Source organism: Carcharodon carcharias, chromosome 3 (assembly GCF_017639515.1).
Source record: "Carcharodon carcharias isolate sCarCar2 chromosome 3, sCarCar2.pri, whole genome shotgun sequence".
Classification (NCBI taxonomy): Eukaryota; Metazoa; Chordata; class Chondrichthyes; order Lamniformes; family Lamnidae; genus Carcharodon; species Carcharodon carcharias.
The window spans coordinates 67,148,883-67,162,238 of record NC_054469.1 but is presented as its reverse complement, the minus strand read 5'-3'; the positions used below and the strand labels follow the sequence as shown (position 1 = coordinate 67,162,238).

The window sequence follows — 13,356 nt, the reverse complement described above, 5'->3', positions numbered from 1 at the left end:
GGCTGCACTTCGCTTGGGACTTCAAGGTTTGTTTGCCTACTTTGCTTCAGTCAGTACTCATGGTCATCAGCGCCAGGCTTCACAGGCAGCACTACATCACTTTTAGGGGTGCTCATGGGTAGGTCTCTACCTACCAGATCAGCCATTTGTGGGTGACTTTTTAATACCTACAGGGCAAGGTCTTGCTTGGGGAAGGGGGAGAAGTGGCCTCCAGCAAGAGAACAGGCTGCAGGACGAGAACTATACTGAGGATGGAGGGTATCCCAGGATGTGTGGGGGCACATGTTGATCTGTGCCAGTGGCCTCAAGTTGGTGAGGGCTGAGGAGGCAGTCTCCAGAAGAAATTAGGCCAGATGGACATCTGAGAATATGTGTTTGTTTTTTATTCATTCACGGGATGTGGGCTTCGCTGGTTGGGCCAGCATTTATTGCCCTTGAGAAGGAGGTGGTGAGCTGCCTTCTTGAACCGTTGTAGTCCATGTGGTGTAGGTATACCTACAGTGCTGTTAGGAAGGGAGTTCCAGGATCTGAACCCAGCGACAGTGAAGGAACGGCGATGTATTTCCGAGTCAGTTTGGTGTGTTACTTGGAGGGGAACCTCCAGGTGGTGGCATTCCCATCTATTTGCTGCCCTTGTCCTTCTAGGTGGTAGTGGTCATGGGTTTGGAAGGTTCTGTCTGGGGAGCCTTGGTGAATTCCTGCAGTATATCTTGTAGGTGGTACACACTGCTGCTGTGAGAATGGGTGGTGATGTCCCCTGAGCTGGCAGTGAGTGAGATTTCAGTGAGTGTGTGATGGGCTTGAGTGTGTGAGTTTAGAGTGATGAGATAGTTGCCATACCCTGCACAATGAGATCATTCATCCTCTATCTGCATTGGATGGCCAACATCTTCTGTGCCGCACTGGTACTGACCACCACTGCCATCGCCTGACACGCTGGATTGGTGATGCCGTCCTGCGGCCAGAACGGGGGTAAAGGACATCACGGTGGGCCTCCACAGCGTCCAAATGGCATTTCAGTGACGTGTCATTAAACCTGGGAGCTGCAGTCTTTCTGCCTTTCATGGACATCTTCCCTGTAGTAGTTGTGGGCTGGAAGCACTGAGATGTGTGCATGCGGCCAGACTTTAGATATGGTGTCAGGCATGATGGAGCACTGAGGTAGAGGTGTGGTGGGCGAATGAGAGCCTGCCCACCATGGAAATGGCGTGTTTCCCGGGAATGCATAAGTAATGCCGTGGGTTTGGGATGATACAGTGTGTAAATCTACCATCGTGGCCAGCGGGTAAAATGTAATTTTACCGGCCCACTACCACACAGTGCAAATCTGGGATAATTCCACCCGGAGAGTAGTGGTTATTTTTAATAGACATATTCTGGACTGGAGGAAGGTATATAGTGGAGTTCCCCAGGGGTCAGTGTTAGGACCCCTGCCTTACTATTTTATATATTAATGACTTAGATCTTGGTGTACAGGGCACAATTTCAACATTTATGGATCATACAAAACTTGGAAGTATTGTAAACTGTAAGGAGGATAGTGCAGAACTTCAAAAGGACACAGACAAGTTAGTGAAAAGGGCAGACAAGTGGCAGATGAAATTTTATGCAGAGAAGTATGAAGCGATTCATTTTGGTAGGAAGAATGTGGAAAGACATGTGCATAAATCATTGAATATGACAAGGCATGTTGCGGGACCACTTATTAAAGCATGCAGTATACTAAGCTTTATTTACAGAGACATTGAGAGAAAGAAAGTTATGTTAAATTTGTACAAAACACCGATCCAGCCTCAACTGGAGTACTGCGCCCAGTTTTGTGTGGCACTTTAGAAAGATGTGAAGACATTGGACAGATTGCAGAAAAGATTCATGAGAATGATTGCAAGGTTGAGGAACTTCAGTTACATCGATAAATTGGAGAATTTGGAACTGTTTTCTTTGGAGAAGACAAGACTGAGAGGAAATTTAATCAAGGTATTCAAAATCATGAGGGGTCTGGACAGAGTAAATAGGGAGAAACTGTTCCACTGGTGGAAGGGTCGAGACACAGAGGGCACAAGAAAAGGTAATATGCGAAAGAAGCAATGGCAATATGAGGAAAAACTTTGTCATGCAGTGAGTGGTTAGGATCTGGAATGCACTGCCTGAGACTGTGGTGGAAGCAAGTTCAAATGAGGCATTAAAGAGGGAACTGGATTATTATCTGAAACAGGAGACTGCAGGACCATGCAGTGAAAATTGAGAATTTAGGATGGTTCCCATTGCAGGGCAATTGCCCAATGGAAGTTTGAACGTCATGTGCAGGCATGAGGATTTCTGGAGGTGGGATGGGGGGATCCCACAGGGCATCTTTGGTGTCCCTTCAACTGGAAGTTATGGGCTATTAACTCCGTTTCTCTCCACAGATGCCGACTGACCTACTGAGTTTTTCCAGCATTTTTTGTTTTTATTTTAGATAAGGAAGGTACCAGGTTGCATTCCTGGTCATGTTGGCTTAGCTGATTTCAATTGGGCAGGTAGTGTGGCAGATTGGGAGGTGGTGGCATAGTGGTATTGTCACTATAGTGATATTATCACTGGATGGTATTCCAAAAGACCCAGGATAATGCTCTGGAGACCCAAGTTCAAATCCCACCATGGCAGATGGTGAAATTTGAATTCAATAAAAATCTGGAATTAAAATCTAATGATGACCATGAAATCATTGTCGATGGACGTAAAAACCCATCTGGTTCGCTAATGTGCTTTAGGGAAGGAAACCTGCTGTACTCACCTGGTCTGGCCTACATGTGACTCCAGACCCACAGCAATGTGGTTGATTCTTAAATGCCCTCTAAACAAGGGCATTAGGGATGGGCAATAAATGCTGATCTAGTCAGAGACGCCCATATCCCATGAACAAATAAATAAAAGAAACGAAATTGGCTGCAACATCTCGTGGCGTCAGCTCAACATCTCCCATAGGAAGTGTGTGTTTTGAGGATAGATCTAAGCTCAACTATAGACCCTCTGTTGTAAAACAGCCTTTTGGCCATCGCTGCCTTTGCTACAGGAGCACAACCACAGGACTACATAAAAGTTAATGTCTTCTGGTTAAGAAGATGAAAGAAATGGAGTGAAAAACAGAGGGAAAAGCAGGAAGAAAAAAAGAATAAAAGTGGCCTTAAGTGGGGAAAGATGGTATTATATGTAAAATATTAATTTGATTATTGTTTGAGTCCTAAAATGAGAAAACAAAGTAAAGCAGTTATATATAAAAAGTAATAAGTGAAACTCTCATAGCAGATCGCTGTTAATTTTACAATAGTTTATCCTCCAAAATTGCTTTACCCTTACAACTATGGCCCATAATGTCCGCGCTCCCCAGCGTCAGATTTGGGGGGTACCCCAATGATGCGTTGGGGAATCCCTCTGGCAAGTTCGCAGGTAAGGGTTTGTACGGCAATTGCGCAGAAGTGCACACTTCCCCTGGACAATTGCGCTGTGCTGGGAGCCATCCAAAAATTCAATTTAGATTGCAAACTTTGATGGTTCCGCCGGGGTTATACCAATAGTTACCCAGAAAAAGTTAGAATTAAAACCTTTTCTAACTTCTACATAACTATTGTGAAGACCCAGACCAACCCCACAGGACTCACCCACACCTGTGCCACTGACATCCCCCCCCACCACCTCCCCCCCCACACCCCCTACCCAAACCACGGGGCTCCCCCCTGAACTCTGACAACCCCACTCCCCCCTCCCCACAGATCTCAGCACCTATCCCGATATTGGATTCTCCCCCCGACCTCGGACTCCGACCCCCCCTCCCCCCCTACCCCCACCCCCGGTCCTCAGACTCCAAATCCCCGACCTCAGACCCCCTCCCCCAACTGACCTCGGACCCCGCCCCGATCTCCAGCCCCCTGACCTCCGAACGACCCCCTTGACCAGCGGACCCTCTCCAACCTCTGGACAAACCCATCCCTGTGTCCTCCGGACCACGCCCAGAACCTTCGGCACCCCCCCAATGACACAATGACATTCAGACCCCCCCTCCCCACTGACCTCTGGACCACCCCCACATCTGGACCCCCTAACCTCAGACTCCCCCCCCCGCCTCCCCCCACCCCCAGACCTTGGACCCTTCCTCTCCAGACCTTGAACCCCACCACCTCCCATTCCCCCCCCCGCCACCCCCCCAACTCACTGACTTTGGACCCCCCACAACCCCCGGACATCCCCAACCCCCAGATCCTATCCAATTCCCTTAGACACTTACCTTCCATGGCTTGTCAATTTCCCTGGCCCTTTAAACTTTCCTGCTTTATGGCAGCAAGTGCTGTAAAAAAGGAGGCGCGGCCTCCATGAATACACTGGATCTACACTTCGCTGGGGCCCAAGCAGCTCCGGCGAATGGAAGTGGCAACGCAATTTTCAAGGCCAGGTAACTGTGCATTTATTTCTTCTGATTACTGCGGGCCAGCACTTTCCGACGCTAGTCGGAAGTTACAGCCATACATTTCAATCTCAAGTTACATTGTTGATGCAGGCTTGTTACTCATTGGATAAAACAAACCCCAAGCACTGTACTAATTAGTTCACAAATGTGGAGCTACAGCAGTGTCAGAAGGTTAAACACAAGTAATAATGTAAGATTTCATGACAAATTTACAAATAGCATACAAGCGTAACTTATAAATATCTATTATGTTGCTTTGTTAATGTAGTAAGAAAAAAATTATATAAATTTGTATGGTTCTGCACTGTTCTAAAATGTAAAACAAAATACAGACTGATGGAAGTGATGCTTAAAAGTATTTATTGCTGCAATATAACAATAAACTTACCAGATACAGTCTACTGTGGACAGTAAAAGCCTGTTGTGACCAATGCCGCTGTAGAACTTAGTTGGATCAATCTTTAACAGCTTTATGACAATTTCTACTCCAAAGGCACCAAAGAGTTCCTAATACACAATAAAAGAAAGCACAGTGAGCAGGTAAATGCTCAATGAGGAGATGGTGGCGTAGTGTTAATGTCACTGGACTAGTAATCCAGAACCTTAGGCTAAAGCTCTAGCAACATGGGTTCAAATCATACCATAGCAGCTGGTGGAATTTAAATTCAATTAATAAATGTGGAACTGAAAACTATTTTCAGTAATGAAGACCATGAAACTATCATCAATTGTCGTAAAAGCCTATCTGGTTCACTAACATCCTTTAGGCAAGGAAATCTGCCATTCTTCCCTGGTCTGGCCTGCATATGACTCCAGAGCCACAGCAATGTGTTTGATGCTTAACTGCCCTCTGAAATGATTGAGCAAGCTCAATTCAAGGGCAATTAGAAATGGGCAATAAATGCTGGCCCTGCCAGAAACATACACATCCCATGAAAGAATAAATAACAAGAAAACTTGAAGGAGAAATAATTTCAGTGATATAGGGAAAGAGTGGTGAATGGGACTAACTGAATTGCTCTTTAAAAGAACTGGTGCAGACTCGATGGAGCAAATGGCCTCCTTCTATTCTATAATAGAACTGTTGACTACATCACTTTGCTGTTGATTGAGAGTAGGTTGATGGGGAAGTAATAGGCAGGATTGGATTTATCCTGCTTTTTGTGGACAGGACATAGCTGGGCAATTTTCCATTTTGCCAGATAGATGTCAGTGCTGCACATTACCGAAAACAGCTCGGCTAGTTCTGGAGCACAAGTTTTTAGTGCTAAAGGATGTTGGTTGTGGCAGGATAAGGCACAGGATATACCATCACCCACCAACTGTGCCAGTAGCCTCACACACAGCTCAATGAATGACAATTCTATCAATTATCTGCCACCAATCTCTATCAATCACGGCTTATACCTATCATTCATTGCATCACCTCACCCTCACACACTTAGCACTGCTGCAAGCCTCATACCCACATGTACCAGCTTGCACACACAGCCATCTATTCAACTGTGATAGCCACATCACCAAAACATTTTGCACCATAGTCAATGACACACTTTCCACTCTTTTGCAAGTTGGTGTACAACGAGAGGCAGGAGGTGCTCAGCAGTAGGGTACAGGTAAGGCTGTATGTCCTTACCACCAGGGAGGAGATGGTTCTCACCCATTGGAACACCCATTGCTGCGGCCATGGCCAGGGGTGTGGCTGAAAAAAACAGAACAGGATGGTAACTTCATATCTAATTCTCCTTCTCATATCCCAGTTCACCCTTATGCCACAATCTCTTTTGATTTACAAGCTGCAGACAGCATAAATATGCACCTCTTGCTTCTCACCACCCCTTACCGCAACCCCAACCTTAAAGATATAAGAATTCGGAGCAGGAATAGGCTATATGGCCCTTGCACCTGCTTCATCATTTAATAAGGCAATGGCTGATCCCCAACCTCAACTCCACATTCCTATGTGACCCCCAGGATCCCTTAATTTCCTTACAGTCCAAAAATGTAACAATCTCAGCCCTGAATATACTCAATGACTGAGCATCCAGAGGCCTCTGCAGCTAAATATTCACAATTCTCTAAATGAAGAAATTTCTTCTCATCTCAGTCCTTTGTGCCTTTCTACTTTCAGATACCCAAGAACTCCCCTTTAGTCAGGAAATGGTGGAAGAACAACATGTGGAAGAGCAGCAAGACACTAAGTGATAAAGAAATATTGGCCGGGATTTTCCCAGCGGCTGGGACGAGAAAATTTGGAGAGTGGCCAGTCCCGCCCACGATGATGCCCAAATCTCACCAACTGTCACTCGATATCACACCAGCTCAGATATTGACAATGCACATAATTTACAGAATAACTTAGAGTTGCAGCATGCACATCGTGATGGCGTATTGGTAATGTCACTAGACTGCAATCCAGAGGGCCATGCTAATACCCTGGGGACAGGGATTCAAATTCCACCATGGTAGCTGGCGGAATTTAAATCCAATTTATTAAAAATATCTGGAATTGAATGCTAGTCTCAGCAAATGATTGTTGTAAAAGCCCATCTGGTTCATTAGGGAAGGCAATCTGCTGTCCTTACATGTGGCTCCAGCAAAGTCTGTCCTTCAACAGATTATGGTATCCCACAAGCAGTGTAGCAATGGCACTCTGTGGAGCCATCTCAGGTTTACAGCATTTGCCTTCCCAATCTGCCTCTACCTTTGCTGCTGCATATCAGCCAGCCAACCCAGACGACTGATGCCTATGCTGAAATGGGGTATTCTGAAGCCAGGGCTTCCTAGGGTCCTGAGGTTTTCCTCCAGTGAAAGTCAGCAGCTTTCCACTAACCATGTTTTAGCCACTGGGATAGCACTGAGTAGGAGCACTAGTACAGCAAAGGTACACCAAAGAGAGGCATTGAGGGAATGCACAAAAGTCAGGGATGTTTGTAATGCATGGGTTTATTTATAGATTTGGTTTGGAATGTTTATTTTGGAGTGGCATTTATTTCAGCATTGTAGCCAAGCAGCTGCTATGATAGTCTGTAACAAGGAAGGTAAGGCATGGGACTATTGTTGAATGGAGAATTGTTGTTGACTGGTATCACCATCATATAAGTTGCTCACGAACAGCCCGACCAGAAAGGAGCTGTCTTTATTCCCTGCTCCTTTCCTCTTCTCCCTCAGCTGCTTGCTTTGTAGCTGATGGGAAGGTGCCTTCACAGTGGTGAGGTTGTGCAGCATAGAGCAGACCACCATGATTCCTGATATCTACTGCAGTAGGTCGGTTCAGGCAACAGAAGTGTTTCAGCATGACAATGCACTGCTTTATCACATCCCATGTGGGATGGCTTTCATTGTATGCATAGCTGAAAGCATGGCTTTCATTGTATGCATGCTGCACAAGTGTGTGTGGGTTGCAAACTGAAGTCATTAGGTGGCCAGCAGATGGGCTTTATTGCCACAGTGGGCACACTTTGATTGGCGGTGGTGGCTCAAATACAGATGACACAGCAGACTTCTGCAGAATGAAAGCATCATGACGGCTGCCAGAAAACTGGACATTAAGCTGCATGATTCACTGCATATGGTTGCACATCATCTGGATATTGAGGGAATTGCATTCATTTTGGGTGTGATACATCTCTGAGTTTACATGCAGCACCTGCAAAGTTATGTGAGTGCAGTCAATCGTATCCTGCACCATGGTGAAGTACGTAATCCTCACAAAGCCGTGTGTTCAATCACTTGCCATTTTCTGGCAGGAGAGAATGAAATGTAGTTAGCTCTCTTTAAATAAACAGCATCAGTGACCTTCCTTATGCAACAGTGGACAGCAAACTGTGAGATGTTGCAAATATCTCCAGCTCAAGATTGTGTGATGGAATCTGTGCTTTCAAGTCATTATTTTTTGAGACAGACCCTAACTGCAAACAAAAAATGAAAAGGAAAATAGAGAAAGGAAATTGACCCTCCTAGTTTCTAAGGAAATGGAAACTAAACCTGAGATTTGGAAACCAAAACTTCTGGGCAGACTGAAACTGGTTGAGGCTATATAAGGAGATGTAGAGCCAGCTAAGCATGACAGTAGCATTCAATGAGTCCAGTGGTGCAGTATAGGCAAGCTGAAAAAGACAAAGTCCAGATCCAGAAGCTGAGAATAAGTTGCAGCAGTTGTTTCTGTTACTTGAAGATAACATTGGCAGATCTAAAACAAAAACAGAATTACCTGGAAAAACTCGGCGGAGAAGAAAAGAATTGACGTTTCGAGTCCTCATGACCCTTCGACAGAACTTGAGTTCGAGTCCAGGAAAGAGCTGAAATATAAGCTGGTTCAAGGTGTGTTTGTGGGGGGCGGAGAGATAGAGAGACAGAGAGGTGGGGGGGTGGGGGGGCGGTGTGGTTGTAGGGACAAACAAGCAGTGATAGAAGCAGATCATCAAAAGATGTCAACGACAATAGTATAATAGAACACATAGGTGTTAAAGTTAAAGTTGGTGATATTATCTAAACGAATGTGCTAATTAAGAATGGATGGTAGGGCACTCAAGGTATAGCTCTAGTGGGGTTTTTTTTAATAATGGAAATAGGTGGGAAAAGGAAAATCTTTATAATTTATTGGAAAAAAAAAAGGAAGGGGGAAACAGAAAGGGGGTGGGGATGGGGGAGGGAGCTCACGACCTAAAGTTGTTGAATTCAATATTCAGTCCGGAAGGCTGTAAAGTCCCTAGTCGGAAGATGAGGTGTTGTTCCTCCAGTTTGCCTTGGGCTTCACTGGAACAATGCAGCAAGCCAAGGACAGACATATGCGCAAGAGAGCAGGGTGGAGTGTTAAAATGGCAAGCGACAGGGAGGTTTGGGTCATTCTTGCGGACAGACCGCAGGTGTTCTGCAAAGCGGTTGCCCAGTTTACGTTTGGTCTCTCCAATGTAGAGGAGACCACATTGGGAGCAACGAATGCAGTAGACTAAGTTGGGGGAAATGCAAGTGAAATGCTGTTTCACTTGAAAGGAGTGTTTGGGTCCTTGGACGGTGAGGAGAGAGGAAGTGAAGGGGCAGGTGTTGCATCTTTTGCGTGGGCATGGGGTTGTGCCATAGGAGGGGGTTGAGGAGTAGGGGGTGATGGAGGAGTGGACCAGGGTGTCCCGGAAGGAGCGATCCCTACGGAATGCCGATAAGGGGGGTGAAGGGAAGATGTGTTTGGTGGTGGCATCATGCTGGAGTTGGCGGAAATGGCGGAGGATAATCCTTTGAATGCGGAGGTTGGTGGGGTGATAAGTGAGGACAAGGAGGACCCTATCATGTTCCTGGGAGGGAGGAGAAGGCGTGAGGGCGGATGCGTGGGAGATGGGCCGGACACGGTTGAGGGCCCTGTCAACGACCGTGGGTGGAAAACCTCGGTTAAGGAAGAAGGAGGACATGTCAGAGGAACTGTTTTTGAATGTAGCATCATCGGAACAGATGCGACGGAGGCAAAGGAACTGAGAGAATGGGATGGAGTCCTTACAGGAAGCGGGGTGTGAGGAGCTGTAGTCGAGATAGCTGTGGGAGTCGGTGGGTTTGTAATGGATATTGGTGGACAGTCTATCACCAGAGATTGAGACAGAGAGGTCAAGGAAGGGAAGGGAAGTGTCAGAGATGGACCACGTGAAAATGATGGAGGGGTGGAGATTGGAAGCAAAATTAATAAATTTTTCCAAGTCCTGACGAGAGCATGAAGCGGCACCGAAGTAATCATCGATGTACCGGAGAAAGAGTTGTGGAAGGGGGCCGGAGTAGGACTGCAACAAGGAATGTTCCACATACCCCATAAAGAGACAGGCATAGCTGGGGCCCATGCGGGTACCCATAGCCACACCTTTTATTTGGAGGAAGTGAGAGGAGTTGAAGGAGAAATTGTTCAGCGTGAGAACAAGTTCAGCCAGACGGAGGAGAGTAGTGGTGGATGGGGATTGTTCGGGCCTCTGTTCGAGGAAGAAACTAAGGGCCCTCAGACCATCCCGGTGGGGGATGGAGGTGTAGAGGGATTGGACGTCCATGGTGAAGAGGAAGCGGTAGGGGCCAGGGAACTGGAAATTGTTGATGTGATGTAAGGTGTCAGAGGAATCACGGATGTAGGTGGGAAGGGACTGGACAAGGGGAGAGAGAAGGGAGTCAAGATAACGAGAAATGAATTCTGTGGGGCAGGAGCAAGCTGAGACGATCGGTCTACCGGGGCAGTTCTGTTTGTGGATTTTGGGTACGAGATAGAAGCGGGCCGTCCAAGGTTGGGCGACTGTCAGGTTGGAAGCTGTGGGAGGGAGATCCCCAGAGGAGATGAGGTCAGTGACAGTCCTGGAAACAGTGGCTTGATGTTCAGTGGTGGGGTCATGGTCCAGGGAGAGGTAGGAGGATGTGTCTGCGAGTTGACGCTCAGCCTCCGCGAGGTAGAGGTCAGTGCACCAGACAACAACAGCACCACCCTTGTCAGCGGGTTTGATGACAATGTCAGGGTTGGACCTGAGAGAATGGGGTGCAGTAAGTTCAGAGAGAGACAGGTTAGAATGGGTGAGAGGAGCAGAGAAATTGAGACGACTAATGTCGCGCCGACAGTTCTCAATGAAAAGATCGAGAGAAGGTAAGAATCCAGAGGGAGGGGTCCAGGTGGAGGGAGAATATTGAAGATGGGTAAAAGGATCCGTTGAACTGGGAGAGGACTCCTGCCCAAAGAAGTGAGCCCGGAGACGAAGACGGCGGAAGAAGAGTTCAGTATCATGCCGAGCCCAAAATTCATTGAGGTGAGGGCGTAAGGGTATGAAACTAAGTCCTTTGCTGAGCACTGAACGTTCAGCATCGGAGAGGGGAAGGTCAGGGGGTACAGTGAATACACGGCTGGGGTTGGGACTGGAAGAAAGGGTGGGGACGGAGGGACAGGCAGGGGTGGAGGGTCCTAGATGGGTGTTGGTGTCGATGAGTTGTTGGAGCTTGCGTTCCTTAGCACTTGAGAGAAAGAGAAAAAGTTTCTTGTTGAGGCGTCGGATGAGCCGAAGGATAAAATGAAACTGGGGGCACGCGCAGCTTTGAAAAAGGGTACGGCGGTGCTGCTGGAGGGAGAGGTCGAGTGTGTTCATATGGCGGCGCATGGCACTGAGAGTGGATTTCAGAATGTGACGGGAACAGCAGTCCGAGAAACGTTTTATGTCCCGGAGATACCTGTAATCCTGGGTGGGTTCGAAACATGAGGGGTGGAATTTCAGTTGAAATCCATGTGGGGTAAGTCGGAGACGGAGACAGTCACTGAGAAAGGAGATATGGCTGTGAAAGCGGGTTTTAGTAAACACCTTGTCAAACACTAGGAGGGAAATGGAAAGCAATGAAGGTAAAGAAGGCAACAGAGAGATACGGAAATCTTGTCGCAGAGAGGAACAGAACTTCTTCAAGGAGGTAGGCGTTTATTGAAGAGCAGTGGCAGTCAATTAAACACAGAGATAAAAACAAAAAAAACTGCGAATGCTGGAAATCCAAAACAAAAACGGAATTACCTGGAAAAACTCAGCAGGTCTGGCAGCATCGGCGGAGAAGAAAAGAATTGACGTTTCGAGTCCTCATGACCCTTCGACAGAACTTGAGTTCGAGTCCAGGAAAGAGCTGAAATATAAGCTGGTTTAAGGTGTGTGTGTGGGGGGCAGAGAGATAGAGAGACAGAGAGGTGGGGGGGGGTGTGTGGTTGTAGGGACAAACAAGCAGTGATAGAAGCAGATCATCAAAAGATGTCAACGACAATAGTACAATAGAACACATAGGTGTTAAAGTTAAAGTTGGTGATATTATCTAAACGAATGTGCTAATTAAGAATGGATGGTAGGGCACTCAAGGTATAGCTCTAGTGGGGTTTTTTTTAATAATGGAAATAGGTGGGAAAAGGAAAATCTTTATAATTTATTGGAAAAAAAAAAGGAAGGGGGAAACAGAAAGGGGGTGGGGATGGGGGAGGGAGCTCACGACCTAAAGTTGTTGAATTCAATATTCAGTCCGGAAGGCTGTAAAGTCCCTAGTCGGAAGATGAGGTGTTGTTCCTCCAGTTTGCCTTGGGCTTCACTGGAACAATGCAGCAAGCCAAGGACAGACATATGCGCAAGAGAGCAGGGTGGAGTGTTAAAATGGCAAGCGACAGGGAGGTTTGGGTCATTCTTGCGGTCAGACCGCAGGTGTTCTGCAAAGCGGTCGCCCAGTTTACGTTTGGTCTCTCCAATGTAGAGGAGACCACATTGGGAGCAACGAATGCAGTAGACTAAGTTGGGGGAAATGCAAGTGAAATGTTGCTTCACTTGAAAGGAGTGTTTGGGTCCTTGGATGGTGAGGAGAGAGGAAGTGAAGGGGCAGGTGTTGCATCTTTTGCGTGGGCATGGGGTTGTGCCATAGGAGGGGGTTGAGGAGTAGGGGGTGATGGAGGAGTGGACCAGGGTGTCCCGGAGGGAGCGATCCCTACGGAATGCCGATAAGGGGGGTGAAGGGAAGATGTGTTTGGTGGTGGCATCATGCTGGAGTTGGCGGAAATGGCGGAGGATGATCCTTTGAATGCGGAGGCTGGTGGGGTGATAAGTGAGGACAAGGGGGACCCTATCATGTTTCTGGGAGGGAGGAGAAGGCATGAGGGCGGATGCGTGGGAGATGGGCCGGACACGGTTGAGGGCCCTGTCAACGACCGTGGGTGGAAAACCTCGGTTAAGGAAGAAGGAGGACATGTCAGAGGAACTGTTTTTGAATGTAGCATCATCGGAACAGATGCGACGGAGGCAAAGGAACTGAGAGAATGGGATGGAGTCCTTACAGGAAGCGGGGTGTGAGGAACTGTAGTCGAGATAGCTGTGGGAGTCGGTGGGTTTGTAATGGATATTGGTGGACAGTCTATCACCAGAGATTGAGACAGAGAGTTCAAGGAAGGGAAG

General features: G+C 47.2%; 1 protein-coding gene across 1 annotated transcript in view; it reads right to left on the bottom strand.

The window, feature by feature from the left end:
* The window catches only part of LOC121276004 (cilia- and flagella-associated protein 69-like), a 153,223-nt gene that overhangs the window by 50,842 nt on the left and 89,025 nt on the right, over positions 1–13,356 (bottom strand). Inside the window, exon 15 of the mRNA XM_041183949.1 lies at positions 4,833–4,951. Coding sequence (XP_041039883.1) covers positions 4,833–4,951 — 119 coding nt within the window. The remainder of the gene's footprint in view (positions 1–4,832; positions 4,952–13,356) is intronic.